Source organism: Larus michahellis, chromosome 1, assembly GCF_964199755.1.
Source record: "Larus michahellis chromosome 1, bLarMic1.1, whole genome shotgun sequence".
In the NCBI taxonomy this organism is placed as follows: Eukaryota; Metazoa; Chordata; class Aves; order Charadriiformes; family Laridae; genus Larus; species Larus michahellis.
The window spans coordinates 28050588-28067209 of record NC_133896.1 but is presented as its reverse complement, the minus strand read 5'-3'; the positions used below and the strand labels follow the sequence as shown (position 1 = coordinate 28067209).

At 43.1% G+C, this 16622-nt stretch overlaps 1 protein-coding gene across 1 annotated transcript; it reads left to right on the top strand.

Moving 5' to 3' along the window:
* Positions 1-4827: 4827 nt before the first annotated feature.
* CAV2 (caveolin 2) lies at positions 4828-15449 on the top strand. The gene is made up of 3 exons (XM_074603101.1): positions 4828-5441; positions 5702-5889; positions 13280-15449. The coding sequence occupies exons 1-3, from the start codon at positions 5292-5294 to the stop codon at positions 13428-13430; spliced, it is 489 nt and encodes a 162-aa protein (XP_074459202.1). The 5' UTR covers positions 4828-5291; the 3' UTR covers positions 13431-15449.
* The last annotated feature ends 1173 nt before the right edge of the window (positions 15450-16622 follow it).

The following is a 16622-nucleotide window of genomic DNA, read 5'->3' as shown; positions in this document are numbered from 1 at the left end:
GTAACTCAGAAGACCCCATGGGAGCACTTTCTTTCTTCCTTTCTCATATTAGAAATCAGAAGCTATGCTGAAAGCTACTATAAACAACTCAATCACCAGTAACCCAACTTGGCTAAAAGAAATCCAGAAAATCCCAAAATTGTTTCTGCAACCAGTTTTTGGCCTAAACGCGTTTATCATGTCATGTCTACGCTGACTCTCTAAGCAGCTTTCACCCTGACACATATAAAACCAGGCTTCATAGAAGCTTTTGGCTTAAATTTGGTAGCATTGGATATAATTTGGCAAAATAAATATAAATGTTTAGCTGTGGCTTGCATTTGTTTACATTGATCGACCACTGAAAACAGTGGTTTTTACACTCCACAGGGCAGAAAACTACAAAAAAAAAGAAACCGAGATCAAGGGAGTATCCATACACAGAGACAGGAACTAATTATCCTTTTTCATGGAACAAGTCAAGAGTCACCGCTTCAGTGGTGACAAGTTAGCACAGGTAGGATGCACTCACTCTTCCCAAAAGTCTCCCATCAGCTTATCCTATGTACTCTCTTCAAACAAATCATTTTATTTAGGGTTTTTTTTTTCTTACACAGATATGGCTACATCAAGACAACATGTTGGAGTTTGCAGCTTAAACCTCTCTGTATGTGTCAAATCTGAATCTTCAATCTGCCCACTGTGAAAACAAGAAAATCTAGATTCTAATCCCCATATTTAATCTCCAAGATCCTTCGGGTTTTGCCTCAATTTAAAGCATCTCGCACGTCCCTGAATGCCTCCCGAGTTTCTCAGCTCACTACACCTGCTTCCATCATACGGATTTACACCCAGGCATGCATTTATCAGGAGGAAAATTGGGAAAAGGGGTTGTAACCCCTCCATTAACACTGCATGGTCCACTGCTTGAAATCTCAGCTGTGCAGCAGCCTCTCCCTTCCACCCTCACCTCATGGGCAGGTGCGGGCTGGCTGCAGCCACAGTTTTCACACCTCACTCCTATATGCACACAAATCTTTAGAGCCCATCTGACATGTTGTATCCTAGTAGTTCCTCCGTGAAATGGTGGCAACAAAAATTCCCCAGATCCGTCACAGAGATACAAGGATAAAATAAAAGGCTCTTCTCACAGCTCCTCTGAAATCATTCAGAATTTCCTGAATGAATGTTGATCATTCTGAATGTTGATCATTCAGAAATTCTGAATCATCAACACTGATCTTGAAAAGAACATATTTGAAGTAGACATCTGTTAAAACTCCAATGACATTACAAGAGAAATTAATAGGATTCCTCGTCCTTTATCTCTTTGAAAACATAAAGTGCTATTTCTATGATAATCGTGATATGATACTTTTAGATAAGTTACAAATAGTTTTTAAAAGGGAAAGGAGAGGGAAAATAGGAAAAGGACACCCTGAGAGCTGAACTCATCCAGACAAGCAAAATAGCATAGAGGCCCTACTGGCCATTATCTATGGTCTTGTTGCAAAGACTGGGGAGCTTTCTCAAATGTAAAGTACAATTATGAAAGCTTTTCCCAGAGACACAGAACTGAAATCCCTGCCATGGTCAGGAAAGACAGTTTCTATCTGTACATAAAGCACTAAAATCACCAAAGTAATGCTCAAAGCTTAAACAGGAACATCCTTATAAAACAAATGTTGAATTGACTCCACATTTTTCAATAAAATTATACATTGGTTAGAGTATAAATGTAACCAATTTAACCCATTTTTAACCCCCTGACAAATAGGAAATTTTTTTTTGCTGAGAACTTTCCCCTTCCAAAAACCCGCGTGTGAGCTGTTTCCCCTCATGCCGCACTTCGTGCCTCAGAGGAATTGTTGTGAACATGCAAGATGCGTCTTCATATCCTTCTCCATATCAATTCCTAAAACTCCCTATCTAGTAATGTGTATGAAAACACAGTAATAAAACCATTGAGCCCACCACAGCCTTGCTTGTTCCCCACCTGTACGTCCACATCCATCGTTCATCCCGGGGCCTATACTTTTGATTACAAGGTTTTTGAGAGACTACTTGTTCAACATTTGTGCACTCTGTGCCGCAGTTAAGTTCTGAGAGGCTATTCTAATACATAGAAGTTGAAATAATGAAGAATTTCACCCTTCCACTTGTTAAAAACAGAGCAGCAAAACACGTAATGCTTAGAAAATGGAGATTCGTTATAGTTCCTCAAGAGTACTTTCAGGCAGAAGTTTAGCACCATAAGGAACTACGCTTGGGCCGAAGTGTGGAAACACACACACATGCACGCATTTTGTGTCACACGATATAATTCTTTGGCTGTTACCTACACGCAGATTTAAAAAAATAAAAAAAATAATAAATAAATCTGTCCAAAGGGTGTTACAGAACATTATATAAGACTGGAGATTTCCACCCTGTTTGTGGTCATTGCTCTCTACTCTTACTTTTGTCCTTCAACTGTTCTGCCCAGCCATGCTGGCAGAAGCTGAGCCTGGCAGCCCTGGGGAACCGGAAAAATCCCCCTTACTGAACACTGTACATGCCTCCTTGTTTTCTGTACATTTGCCAGAAAAGTCAGGGATCAGAGCTTGCCACTGCCCAGGCTTTGCCATCAGCCCCACTTGGTAGTTCATACAGAAATCATTTCCAAAATAACTACCAGCGTTATTGACAACAGCGTGTTTTAAGGGGTTCTTAATAAACAACACCCTGAGATATCTACAGCCTTGAGCTTTTGTTGCTTTTAAACAGGCTTTTCATGAAAAATATCATTCTTTCAGGAGCAATTGCATCACCGCTTTATTTCAAATCTTCAAATCCTCAGAGATCACAAAGGAAAACTCTTCATTTTCCATGGTGCTGTCTTGACAGACACCAACATTTATCAGCTATTACATTAGCAGATTTCAAAACACAGATGGACATTCACAAGAAGTGCTGTTTGTTTTTTATAAAGGGGGCTGAGTGCAAGACCACTCTCCAGTAGCAAACTGTGATTTGGGCAATCTTGCAAGAAGAACCACCCCTCGGCTTTTAGCAAAGCTGGAGCTGGGCAAGCGGAGCTACGGACTCAGTGTTCCAGTTGGTTGGTAGAGTGAGATGCCAACAGGAGAGGCTGGGAAATGGGCAGAGCTGTTCAAAAGCAGCTCCCTGGTTGTGCACATGAGCCCCATCCATGCCTCTGGCGAGGGGGAAGGCAGAAACTAGCTGACATAAACCAGTATGTTCTCACTTCAGTAGCCAAGGGGCTAGTTTGGGATCCTCTGCTGGTTGCTCCTACCTTGCTTTTCAGCAGCACCAAACACAGGTTCCTGTGCCAGACCCAAGCAGCCACCAGGAGCCTGCTGAATGCCTTTGGGCTGCACTCAACTCCCCATATTTATAGGCTAAAAAATAATAGTTGCCGGACAGAAACACCCTGAAGGGCGGTTCTGAACCTCAGGTCTGTCAATTGCCCTTTTTATTCCTCCCACTCATGGAACAAAAATGATTTGGGGAGGGTAGAAATGCAGCTCATAAGTATGCCTTGAGTCATCATGCTCTTTCTTTGCCTGCATTTGAACCAGTTGTAAACTTGCAGGCTTTTATACTTAATAAGCCACAGCTACATTGCTGGATCCAAACCATTTACGTGACACCAGTATCACTAAAATCATCAGCGGGGGAGAAAAAAGCATCAACATGAGTTACACATAGATGCGAAGCTTTTCTGCAGAAGTTATCCGGTCAAGAACAATGTGGTATGGTCCAGCGCATTGTATTAGGTGATTTCCTACCCAAACCTTGCGTAGTTATTTTTATATCACTTTCCTGTGAGCTTCTCAAAGCAAAGGTTATTCTTAATTTAATGCAGTGGTGAAATTAAAGACAATTCCCAGTACCAGCTTTCTTCTAATTTAACAAGCCTGGATCATTGATTAGTAACGTCCTTTCTATTTCTGAGAGTGATGGGTGATGGTGGTTATTGTATGCAGCAAGAATGTACTCCTGACAGCTCATGAGCTCACACTGCCTATCAATATTATCAAATATTTTTAGCAGTCATTACAGCAATTTGCTCTATTTATATATATATATACTTTAAGCCTTAGTGTTCTGTTTAGATATATATAAAAAAATATATTATATATATATTTATATAAAAAAATAGTACACTAAGGCTTAAAATATGTTCTCAAATAAAACAGAGGAAATAATCTCTCCAGACTGAAGCTAAAAACCAAGAAGGGCACAATAGTAGCTTGTAACGATGCAGTATGTTATTGCAGCAACAATTAGGCAGTTTACGGAGTATGAACCAAATAAGTAATGCTGGAGGGTAACACACCGGTGGGGCTGGACGTGGGAACCTTGGTGGGCAGTGGCAACACACCTTTAGAATCATAGAACGGTTTGGGTTGGAAGGGACCTTAAAGATCACCTAGTTCCAACCCCCTGCCATGGGCAGGGACACCTCCCACTAGACCAGGTTACTCAAAGCCCCGTCCAGCCTGGCCTTGGACACTTCCAGGGATGGGGCATCCACAGCCTCCCTGGGCAACCTGTGCCAGTGTCTCACCACCCTCACAGTGAAGAATTTCTTCCTGATATCTAATTTAAATCTCCCCTCTTGCAGTTTAAAACCGTTACCTCTCATCCTATCGCTCCACTCCCTGATAAAGAGTCCCTCCTCATGCCTCCTGTAGCCCCCTTCAGGTACTGGAAGGGGCTATTAGATCCCCCTGGAACCTTCTCTCCTCCAGGCCGAACAATCCCAGACTCTCTCAGCCTGTCCTCACAGGAGAGGTGCTCCAGCCCTCCCATCATCTTCGTGGCCCTCCTCGGGACTACAAAGATGATCGGGGGGATGGCGCACCTTCCTTCCCCCCTTCCCCTACGGCTGTGACGAGGGCAGCAGACGTGACCCTAACGCACGACGGCCTCGACTCTCCCGCTGCCTGTTGCCGCAATGCCACAAACGCTTGCCCCTGCAAATCCCAGTAACGCGTGAGGCCGCAGGGAAGAGCCGCGGGAGGGATTTCGGGTGAATGGGGAAACTCAACCCGCCCGGAGCGCTGGAGGGGAGCCCGGCCGCAAGCCCCGGCCCGTGAAGCGGTGGCCAAGCCGCGGGGCGGCTGGGTTGCCAGCAGGCGCTTCAGCCGGCGCGTCCCTGGGCGCTGCGGAGAGCTCCCGGCCGCTGCCGGCCCCGGCGGGGCGTGTCCCGGGCAGCCCCGCTCCGCCCCAGCCCGGCGGGGACGGCGGGGGCCGCGGCGGCGGACGGGGCCGGGCCGGGCAGCGGGGAGCGGCGGGGCAGCGCCATGGGGCTGGAGACGGAGAAGGCGGACACCCGCATCTTCATGGACGACGACAACTTCCCGCCGAGCGGCGGCCCGGCGCTGTCGGAGGCGGAGAAGTACGGGGAGGACGAACTGGACCGCGACCCCCGCGGGCTCAACGCCCACCTTCAGGTGCGGGGCGGGCCGCGGCCGCGGGGAACCATCCCGGCGGGGCTGCGGGGGGGGACGGGGATCGACATCGGCGGGCCGGGACGGGCCGTCGGCGGGGCGGCGGGGGGTGGGGGACGGGGATAGGGATCGACGGCCGGGACAGGGGCCTCGGCGCGGCGGCGGCGGCGGCGGCGGCGGCGGGGGGCGGGGGGGGCGGGACCCGTCGGTCTCCCGTCGTCCCGGCTCCGCGTAACGGCAGGGCCGCTCGCTTCTTGTCGCAGCTGGGGTTCGAGGACGTGATCGCCGAGCCCGAGCTGACCCACTCCTTCGACAAGGTCTGGATCTGCAGCCACGCTCTCTTCGAGCTCAGCAAGTACGTGATCTACAAGCTCCTGACGCTGGTCCTTGCCATACCGCTGGCCCTGGTTGTGGGGATCGTCTTCGCCGTCCTCAGCTGCCTGCACATCTGGTAAGTGCGTTTTGCTGCGTGTGGGCTCTGCCGACAGCTCCGCAGAACTCCCCTGGCTCTGCCTAACCGTTGGTCACTGCCTTCACAACCGGTAGTCAGACGGACTTACGTTATCTGCTGTATTTTTAAATGAAAACAATGCTTTCTCTGTGATTCAGTTGCCTGCCTTGCTTTTACCAGTGGTCTGTCATGTCTGTGTAAGCTCCTTGGGGCAGAGAGCCCGTTTTACCATTTGTGTGGCACCTACCGCAATGCATTCCAGCCTCGGCTGGCTTTTGGAGTGATAATATGATTGCTTGCTTTTTGTAAAACTGGTTGTTAAGTTGTTAAAACATGTATATTTGAAATGAAAAACCCGGGCAGAAGTATTACTTACGCCTGATGCCTTCTCAGTACGGTTACCTCTGTCATTTTTTTCCTCACAGACTGAAGGAAGCTTTTGAGGGCCCAGCTCACTCTTTCTTTGCTACTGCCACAAAATCTACTGTCACCGCCTTGCAGCTGGTACATGGCCATCTCTAGGTGCAGTGCCCCAGAGCACTTCCACCTCAGCAAAGAACCCCTGCTGAGCTCAGGAAAGCTGCTTCTGGCCATGGCCCAGGTTCACAGGCAAATACAGTAGCCCTCCAAGTGACAGCAAACCTGGTGCACTTTAAACAGAATATACTGGCAAAATAGCAGGGAAGAGTACCTTGAGACCAGAAAGGCAGATGATTGTGGAGAAGGAAAAAAGGCAGGGAAAAGAATGAGGATGAGGAAAGAACTGAGAATCCAGCAGGCTGCAGCGGAAGGGGTGAATGCGGATTGTCAACGTCATTACGGCAAACCAGGATTTTCCATATACATGGGTTTTGGGCAGACTCATTTGACTTGGGTAACACTGGAATCATGAAGTTGTTAAGGGAAACGAAATACAATCCAGAAAATGAGAAACAAACTCAAAGCAATAGGAATACATTGGTTGTCTGAACATGTGGTTGCAAACTTTTGGATGTAGATTTCAGTTTTCAAAAGTGGAATGGAAGTTTGGTTTGATGACATTGTCATGAGCCACTTCAAAAACTGATTAACTTGAATTTTGGAGCATAAAGTCTGCATAATACCTAAAGGAGTTGCAATGTAGTTTAGAGCTGCCCACCTGCTGCTCCCCAAGTTATGGGGAACATTGTGTAGTGTCCCCAGACTTTTAGGTCTGTCAGCAGTCACTGTACTGCACTCTGCCATGTTACTGCAAAAGGGTTTGGTGGGCATATAGACTTCCAGTAGTGGAATATCTATGGAAGAATTCATTGATGCCCAAAGTATTAAGACTCTGATAAGATTTTGTGCTTTGGAATGATCTTGTATCTGTATTTCACAGCCTGGATACGTAGGCATGAGTTTCACTGAACCAGGTCTCAGAGGTCAGTTTCTATTTATGCAAGTAGTCCCTAGTGACTCTCTCAGGAACTGTGGGTTCTCAGTACGTCTCAAATAGGATTGCCTGAATGTGGCACTTGATTTTGAAAAGTTTCCCTTGACTTTCTGTGAACACACGTGCTTCCCCATCAACTAATTTTCCTTCCCTGTGTTCACTGTCAATACAGAGGTGATCATTCATGTTGATCTTCCTTGCACCTGGGATGGGTGTGAAAGAATCACGTAACTCATTAGCACTGTCTGCACCCCCTTGGACCCCATCCAGTGCTACCATCCAAAGCCAGCACCGTCTCGTCTTCCCACAACCACAAGCTGGATTTGTTCCAATGCAAAGGTGGAACACACTGAGACTAAGTTGGCTTCTCTACAGCTCTCCATGTTCCAGATTTCTTGGGAGTAAGGAGTTCAATGTTTCTGCATTCGAGAGGGTGGCACAGAAGCAACAGATAGCAGAGGCATTAGTCAGTGGAGGCATAAGGACCCTAAACACATGGTACTGGCTCCCATGTAGCTCCATTTGGTCTGGAAAAAATAGTAACTTTTTTTTGATGGGTGAGAGGAAGGGAATTCCATTATAACTCTGTCTTCAGATGTTGAAACTTCATGGGAAAACCCTGAGCACACCCTCCCACATGGCTGCCTGCAGGAGGGCTTATCAGAGCTTCTGTGCCATCACCCAAACCAGTGAGATGATGATGTTGATCTGTCATAGGGGAGCCTTTCCTGAGGCTAAATTTGAAAGTGTTTCAACACCTTTTGGAAGTGCTCAGGCACAAAGCTCTGTTGATTGTCACACATGTTGTTCCAGTTTTGTCAGCATGCTAAACATCCACAAAAATCCGGCTCAGCATTCCTTGTGCATCAAGGGCACTTCATGAATTGCACCTCTTATACCCGATAGTATGTAGGTAGATAAGTCTTTCACTGGCAAAAAGATTGCTAAAGGAGGAAGAAATCATGTGAGAATTCATGGAAAAGCTGAGCAAGAGGTATGTAATAATACACTTTAATTTTCATTTTTGCCTATAAAGCAGGAACATATTCTGGTTCTGTTCTCAAACTGGCTGCTTGAGCTAGAGTCCAGTTTTACGCTACCTGGTATTGATGGGCTGAAACTGTGCCAGCTAGCATGTTGGTGACCTATCTACAAGATAGTTCAAGGAACGCTACTTCTTCACATTTCTTCTTTACTGATGGCTGTCATTCTCACCACAGATTGCGGAAGTTGTCAAGACTGAGTTTTAACATCTTTCTGTGAATATCTGAGCAAGCTTTTAAACATGTCCTTAGATTAAGGTTATCGGGTTTCGAACATGAGCAGAACACTGCTGGTTTTCCAGGCAGCATATGCAAAATCATGATCTTTATTACAGATCAAGGACTGATCCAAGCCGCGTGTATGCCATCTCTTGGAAATTAACACTTGAATCTTGTATATGCTTTCTTGCAGTCTTGTCTGAATACTGTTCTGGTATGTTGCATATTTATGCTAAGAATCAGTGGTTCATTTGAGGATCCATAACTTGAGCGTTGGATCTGAAATGGCCTCTAAAGCACAAGAACTCGGACAGCTTTATGTTCTTGTCAATCAGCTGGAGCAGTAGGTACTCAGAGCTCCTCTTGGCTTGAACTTCCATTCACAGTGCTAAAATGTAGCCAGGGACTTATACACAGAGAAATAGATGGGGACATGTGTTGCCTCTTACCTCTTTCTCTACAACTCCATTTACATAATTTATTGCTGTCGTACTCAACTCCAAAAACACCTTCCTACTGGCTGTCTGAAATCAAAAGAAATTACAGTACAGCTATGCCATGAAGACCCACCTTATGATCTGGTGTTGCCTTGATGCCTCTTCATTCATGTCCAGTATATATCCCTTGGCTTCTGAAGAGGAAGTAGGGGGATGTTGTCTTGCTTCCTTTCTAGTTTTATCTTTTCCAGTCTACCCAGGTCCTGGGATATATAATGTTTGGTTTTAATGCACTTCATATACTATATATGGGTCCTGGAAGGCTTTGGTGGTTATCTCTTGCCTCACTCGTAAATATCCCAAGGGTTAATGGGACGCGACAAGAAGCTCTGCGACTCACGACAATGCGTGCTTGTATTGTAGAGCCGTGCAAGACTTCTAATCCAAAATCATGATGTAGTACATGTATATATGTGGAGTTTGGTAATTTAACCACTGAACGGTATAGCATTAAGACATGTCTGAAGTTCCGTTTTGAAAAACGTTGTAGGAGAAGATGTGATTCTTCACTTTGAAGCAGGAATCTGAATTAATTTTGAATGACTGCTCCAACCGTATTGCCCAGCTCTGTGAAAAGTTGGACTGCTTTGAACTCGAAATACCCTTATCAGTGGGAATTAAATTGCACTCTGCCATTCCCAAGAGGTGTTTGGCTCTCAACAATGTTCCTTCAGGGATTAGCAGAAAAAAAAGTAATGTGAGCAAAAGTGTGAAATGTTGATGGGTATCGTTTTGTAGATGTCATGCCTTGAACAGAAAGAAGAGAAAATAAGATAGGGTGGAAAAAAAGGGGTAATTTGGTCTTTTCAGTCCAACAGTTCCCAAAAGAGGTAATTCCTTCTATTTAGTGAAAGGATGGGTATTTTGTGATATATATACATAGCAAGATTCAATGAGAGGTCATACAGGTAGTTGAAATACCTTGGCTAAGATTCAGCTTAGATGACAAATTCAACAAAGCTTTGATTTTCTTCCCAGCGCTGTGCCGTGTGGCAACACTAGTGGTAAATGTTGATATCCTTGGGATATGCCGATTTTACTGCCACTCTTGGGCATTGCTCAAGCAAACATTTACTGTCTCTGTGAATAGAAGTGCAGACTGGAGTAAACCCACACACTGGGAGTAAAGGATGTATATCCTAATGTTTATTTGACAGGCCACAAAAACAAATACATAGCTTCTAATGGCGCTTGGTTATTTGTTTTTTAAGTGTGCCTGGTCACTCCATAGAAGGCACATCACACCCTCTGATGATTTGGAAATGCCGCACAGTAGGATAACGTATGTTATGCAGAACATGTAGATACATATATAGACACACTTGCATTTTTTAAAGTTAGAAAATACCTTTTACTGCTCTCCTGGGCATAAGGGATTTTCTTCTCTGAGGAAAGGTGTTTGAGTAATTGTTGTCTAAGAAGACTGACTTTTATTTAATTTTTTTTTATGTAAAATTGAAAGTTATTTACATTAATTAGCATTGGTTGCTAGCACGTTTCACGTATCCTCCTACGGAGTTAACCTACTTTGTTTTTCACGTGCATTTATCATAGAATCAGATAGAAAGTATTAGAATATTACAAAACATTACCAAGACATTTTTATATTTATGGTGTTTAAGATTGTCAAAAGAGGTTGAGTTCTGGTACTGTATGAGTGACCTCTACAGCAGTTGCAAGTAGTACGATCACTGCTTTTCCAGCCTTCCCTAATGGCATCCTGGTGATTCACTGCATCTTTCTGGGAAACTTCTGCCTAGTGTGGTATTTGTTTAGTTTGTGTTTTGTGTGATCCTGCCGACAGAGGTTTCAATAGAAATGTCAGCTTTTCTGCTTCTCTGCAATTCAGTTAGATTTAAAAAAAAAAAAAAAAAAAAAGGCAGGCCAAATTAATTTTAGATGGCAGCAAAGGAGCGATGACATAGCCTGTATAAACTAGCTGAAATAGAAAAGGGGTGAAATCAACACAAGCTGAGTAGCCATTTCTGGTGTTTTCCCTGTGTTGCTTGGAGAAATACCCTTTTTTTTTCCCCTTTGCATTACTGATGTTTATCAACTGTATTCTAACATGTGAAGCCGTAATTTTATTCTTTAGGCATTATCTATTCTATATGCTGTGATACTATAGGTGGTTATAAAACACATAGTTTACTGAGTTCAGTTTAAAACTAGGTACACGTTATTCCAGTAATGCTCGCAGTTCTATACGGTGTGTATATTGCTAGCTGTTTCAGCAGAGACAAAAGAAGAGAAGGTTTTAGAAAAACTATTCTTGTTTAAATCCATCGGGTTAGCTTAGAGTGCAGCATAGACATACTAGTATATGGCTTGCATTGTATGATAAAAGCTGAGAATCTGGTTAGGCAAACACTGAAAATAACTCATTTTAACTCTTTAGATTTTTAAACTTCAACTTTTTTTAAATGTACAATTTTTTTTCTACTTTGTTATTCTGAGGGGTACTCATTGGAAATACACAATACTTACATATTTTTCAGATTTACAATGGAATAGTAAATTAAATATTTCCTGCCATTCCAATCAAAGCCAAAGAGAGTTCTGCAATGGAATTATATGGACGCGAGACTGGGATCTTAGAGTTTGAATGCAACAGCAAACTAGAACAGAGTTTATTATCAAGAGAATCTATAGCTTCTTCTGCCTAATTTAGAAAATAAATGTGCTATATATGGCAGAGATATTTTTTTGTTCTAGTGCCACTTCGGTATTACATAAATAATTTATACATTTAGTTTGTCTGGGCCCAAATAAGAACATCCAGTTTAGTGAAGTGACCTGGGATTTTGGCCAGTAAATGATTAAGACAGGAGAATAACTTAAAGCAGTGTGGTCAGTTATCATGGATCCACTGGCCCTGGTGAGCTGCCCATATGTGCACTTCTGGCCGCCTCCGTTGTTAGAATGCTTGGCTTAAGTAAGCCACCGCTAATGACACTGCTTTGGAATTGGGACATATGGAGAGCATCCCCCGATGGTTATAGTGCTCAGGAGGTGAAAGAACAATACTTTCAGGTATGCACCCTGAGAGAATAAAAACGTCTTTCCCCTGAGCAGGAGTTTGGACCTCATTCTATATTAGTTTCTCACCCAAAATGAAAAACTTTACAGTATCAGCAAGATCCCATTTTTCTGAGGTTCGACGTGTGTCTGTGCTATTGTAATCAAATGTAACCGAATATTGCTTTACTCTCTCGGTTTTGTTGTAGCAGCTTGTAACGCCAGGGTTAGATTGTCAGGAATGAGAGAGGAATGGCGATGTGCTTGTGCCCGTGCACCTGTGTGTGTGAGCGAGGCAGAGAAAAGAGATGTCCAAAGGGACAGCAGGGCAAGAACAGATCGTAAAGAGCGCTGCTCCCAATCGATAAAACTGGGGAACATGGTGCTTCTGTTAAGCCCCAAAGATCCACACTCAGAATCGCCCACAGCGCAGATGAGTCCTTAGGGGTGGACATTGCTCTTCAGCCACAGTTGGGGTGGCATCAAGGTTGCAGTGTATTACATACACCAGCCCTTTCAGCAGCAGGGGGAGAACAGCAAAACTTCACCCCCTGTAAAAGGCCTGTCCAAAAATTAGCTCAGCATTGCCAGTTAAGGAGCAGACATGATGAGAAGAAAGCTGGTGACTTCTGTCCTGTGTTGCACGCAAATGATCCTGGCCAGAGGACCACATGCATCATGGTGCTTCTGCGTGTGCAGGTGTGAGGCTGTGAGCAAACAAAATTGATGGTGCATGCATGCGAGAGTGTAAAAGCAACTTGTTTAGAGATTAGAGTTATAAAATGACTTCCTCTTCCATAAGATTTCACACTTGTGTTTGGTTATCTTGATTTCATAGAATCATGGAATGGTTAGAGTTGGAAGGGATCTTAAAGATCATCCTGTTCCAACCCCCTGCCATGGGCAGGGACACCTCCCACTAGACCAGGCTGCTCAAAGCCCCATCCAGCCTGGCCTTGAACACTTCCAGGGATGGGGCATCCACAGCTTCCCTGGGCAACCTCTTCCCAGTGTCTCACCACCCTCAGAGTGAAAAAATTCTTCCTGCTATCTCATCTAAATCCACCCTCTTCCAGTTTGAAGCCGTTACCCCTCGTCCTATCACCACATGCCGTTGTAAAAAGTCCCTCTCCAGCTTTCTTGTAGGCCCCTTCAGATAGCAGCAGCAATCTTCAAATCTTGCATTTTCTCTTTTACAGGATCGTGCTGCCTTTCGTGAAAACCTGCCTCATGGTCCTGCCTTCAGTGCAAACTATATGGAAGAGCCTGACAGATGTTTTCGTCGTACCGTTCTTTCACAGCCTAGGCCGATGCTTTGCCATGGTTAACATACGCCTGGACCAAGAGTAAACGTCAGGGATGCGACACTGCTGTAACTGTAGCTGGTGTTATACCTCTTCGCTAACCTAACATACAAGCACTTACCATTCATTCCAAACTGTTAAATTACAATGGCTGGTTTAAGTGGGAACATGCTATTTTTTCTCTAAAACTCATTTATTTTCAGGGAGATCAGTTTAAGAATAAGTAGTCAGTTTTCATAGCTCACTATTTTAACAACAGAGCGAACGCGGAGTATGTTGGCAACACTTTATTTTAACGGTACATCGATTGCTAGATTACAGGAGAATTCTAATGGAGGTTTAATGGCCACCACAGTGATAATGATTTGGCGTTATTGCTATAAATAATCAAATAGGCTGTGATACCTTAGGTGAAACAGATCTTTAGGGTTTCCCGTTGATCTTACTGCAGTTCCACCAGGGAACATTTTTTGGCCCTCACTATGCAAAATGATCAATTTATTCCTTTATTAGCAGCAATTAAAATGAACGTGACTCATTGCATAAGCATATAGGGAAAGGAACTGGTGTGTAATTCTCCTGTGTTGGGGAGGAAAAGCTCCCTGGAAGTTTATCCCTTAAAATAAGGTGTTAGCTAATGATTTGGAACATCAGCTAATCTGTATATTTTATTTAATGAGAGGTTAACTTTGCTGTATATTTTGTACCTTTGTAAATGGCACTTGATCAGTTTTCTTTGAAGCATTATTTCTATAGTATTTGAATTCTAACCAACTTACTAGGCAGCAAGAGTGAGACACTGCAAAAAATGATTTTAGATAACTAAAATTTCGGTTTCTAAATTATGTAGATTTTTAAGTGTTGCTGTGCAATTCTAGTATATTCATTATATATGGTTGCATGTAAATGCAAAGATTATAAGGGTTTTCATACAAGACTATGCAAAAGAGTTGGAAATACCTGTTTATGAGAAATGTTTTTTATTAAAAATGGGGTGTAGTAAATGCAACCCTGCCTATTTCTGTGCATTATCTGTGTGAACTTTGTGATATTTAAAATGGTAGACACTATGCTGGCACTTTAACTAGGTAGCAAGCTCTTACAGAGGGCAATTGAGTGTAATTGCTATCGTTGTCTAATTCTCCTCACCTATTGACTTGACTCTCCGTTTTGCTTATTTACTACTTCCAAGCCTAACCCATAAAAAAAGTCCTTCTTTCCTTCTGCACCTACTATGGCTGTGGAAACCAGAATAACAGAACATATGCAGAGGTACATTAAGATTACATTAGTCTTCTGATGGGTGTACGCTGCTGTTTTCTTTAAATACAGATGATAACTTGCAATTGTAAAACGTTTGTATGATTTAGAACGTTGTTTCCTAAAATGATGTCACAGATTTCTTATCAAACAAGATTATGTAATAAAATAATAAAATGTCAGCTTTTTCCTATTTTCAACTTCATTTTTTCCGCTTTTTCAACTTTTTTAAAAGCTCTCAAAATGCCAAACAGCACAGAATACTGTGCAGTTCTTCCAAAATATGGGAGAGGGAAAAGAAATGGATGAGCATCAATGCAGTTCCACTATTATCAACTGCATTTAACTTATTTATAATAGAAAATAATGTATCTCTGTGTGTAACTAAGCCCATGCGGAATGATTGCTTTCTCTTCAGCAGGTCTGTTGGTGCTGAATTTTGGCTGCATTCAAAACATGCTTAATTCTTTTCACGGGCACATGCTTTATTTACAGATGAGCTGGAGAATTTTCATTTTCTTGCTTACTGGCCTACGGAAGCTAGCTGACACTGTATATTCTTTGTACATCAAGAACATCTTTCTACGTTAAAAATGTTTGTACCATTTGTACCATTTAGAGAGGGATTCATATGGCTTTTGAAAACTGGATCTTAATGATTAGTGCCCATGAAAACTTCTCTGGAGTTTTTTTCTTCTGCAAGAAGTTAGCTTGCTGTTCAGATGTGCTTTTCAAAACACCTTTCTTATGTTAAAAATTGAAATATCTCTTTGTGAAAATAAAGACTGGTCAGGCTAGGCTTGAAGTCTTTTGAGAGTTATTTTCTTTCACAACGTCCAAGGATTTTTACAAAGATATTTTCCACAGAAAAATGTCCCCTTGATGAATTAATAAAATAAAAAAATGAATCAGTACTAGCCCTTGTGTCTAAAAGGAGCCCTATAAAATCCTGAGCTTTGAGAGAACTCAGGTCTGGATCCAAACTTTGAGAATGAGGCCGTTCCCTAGAGAAAAACGTGTCATTTTAGGTCATGCACTACTGGATATAGGCTTTCTTAAATAGCTCACTGAAGTCATCCAGCTCTGGCTACCACAGACAATCAAGTAGAATGGTTTGGTTTGTTCTTATTTTGATTGAGGCTTGTCACTAATTAGTTCTTTTCACCATTTCTTCAGCTGTTACACGACTCAAGCGAGCTTGTAATTAAGTAATTAAAGCTGTTATTTTCTTACATATTTTACAGCAGTTTCTTTCTCTGGAACAGGTGTGCTTTTACTATCAGAAAATACCAAATGGACTGTTAGGCTGAGGGCAAAATATTAGATGCCGGGCAAATACGTTTACTTCATCCATGACAGGAGTGGAAGGAAGCGTGAATATATACAGATTCGTCAATACTTGGATGTGAATCTGCCCCGGGCAACTCTGGCTGGCAAGCATTCTCTGGATTTTATGGATTTGACAGCTCTGACAGACATCCCGGAGCTCTGCCACGGCTGATACCGTCAATAGCTTACAGCATTGTTGGACAACGGGAACTGAATGGGCACTGGCACTGAACTGTGATCTTCCATGTAGGGGTAGGTTCCTTAAGTTCATCTCCAATTCGTTTGAAATGTGGACAAACCATCCCAGCTGATCCCTTACCAGCAACTTACCAATGAGAATTTAGGCAAGAAGGGGAGTCCAGAAACTTAGTCTCATTGTCTGCAACAAATGTAGGAAAATTTACACCTGATTCAGGCCATCTGTTTTGCAGCATCTTCTTCCCTTCTGTGGAATGGGGAAAACGTTACTGCTCTTAACAGGAGTAGACTTTCCATCATCATGGTAGAGTTATGAGGATAAATAAATAAAAAGTGTGAGGTGTTCCTATTCCAACATGTCTCTTGTTACTGCAGACCTTGCATTTGTAATTATGAGCTGGAGATTCAGTTCTGGCACGCAAAATATTTCAGCATCTTGTTTTTCATGAAG

Excerpts from the sequence above, each read along its gene's own strand:
- CAV2 (XM_074603101.1), top strand. The coding sequence starts at position 5,292 with ATGGGGCTGGAGACGGAGAAGGCGGACACCCGCATCTTCATGGACGAC. Across the intron at positions 5,442-5,701 it reads GGCTCAACGCCCACCTTCAG|CTGGGGTTCGAGGACGTGAT; the intron begins GTGCGGGGCGGG and ends TTCTTGTCGCAG. Across the intron at positions 5,890-13,279 it reads CTCAGCTGCCTGCACATCTG|GATCGTGCTGCCTTTCGTGA; the intron begins GTAAGTGCGTTT and ends TCTCTTTTACAG.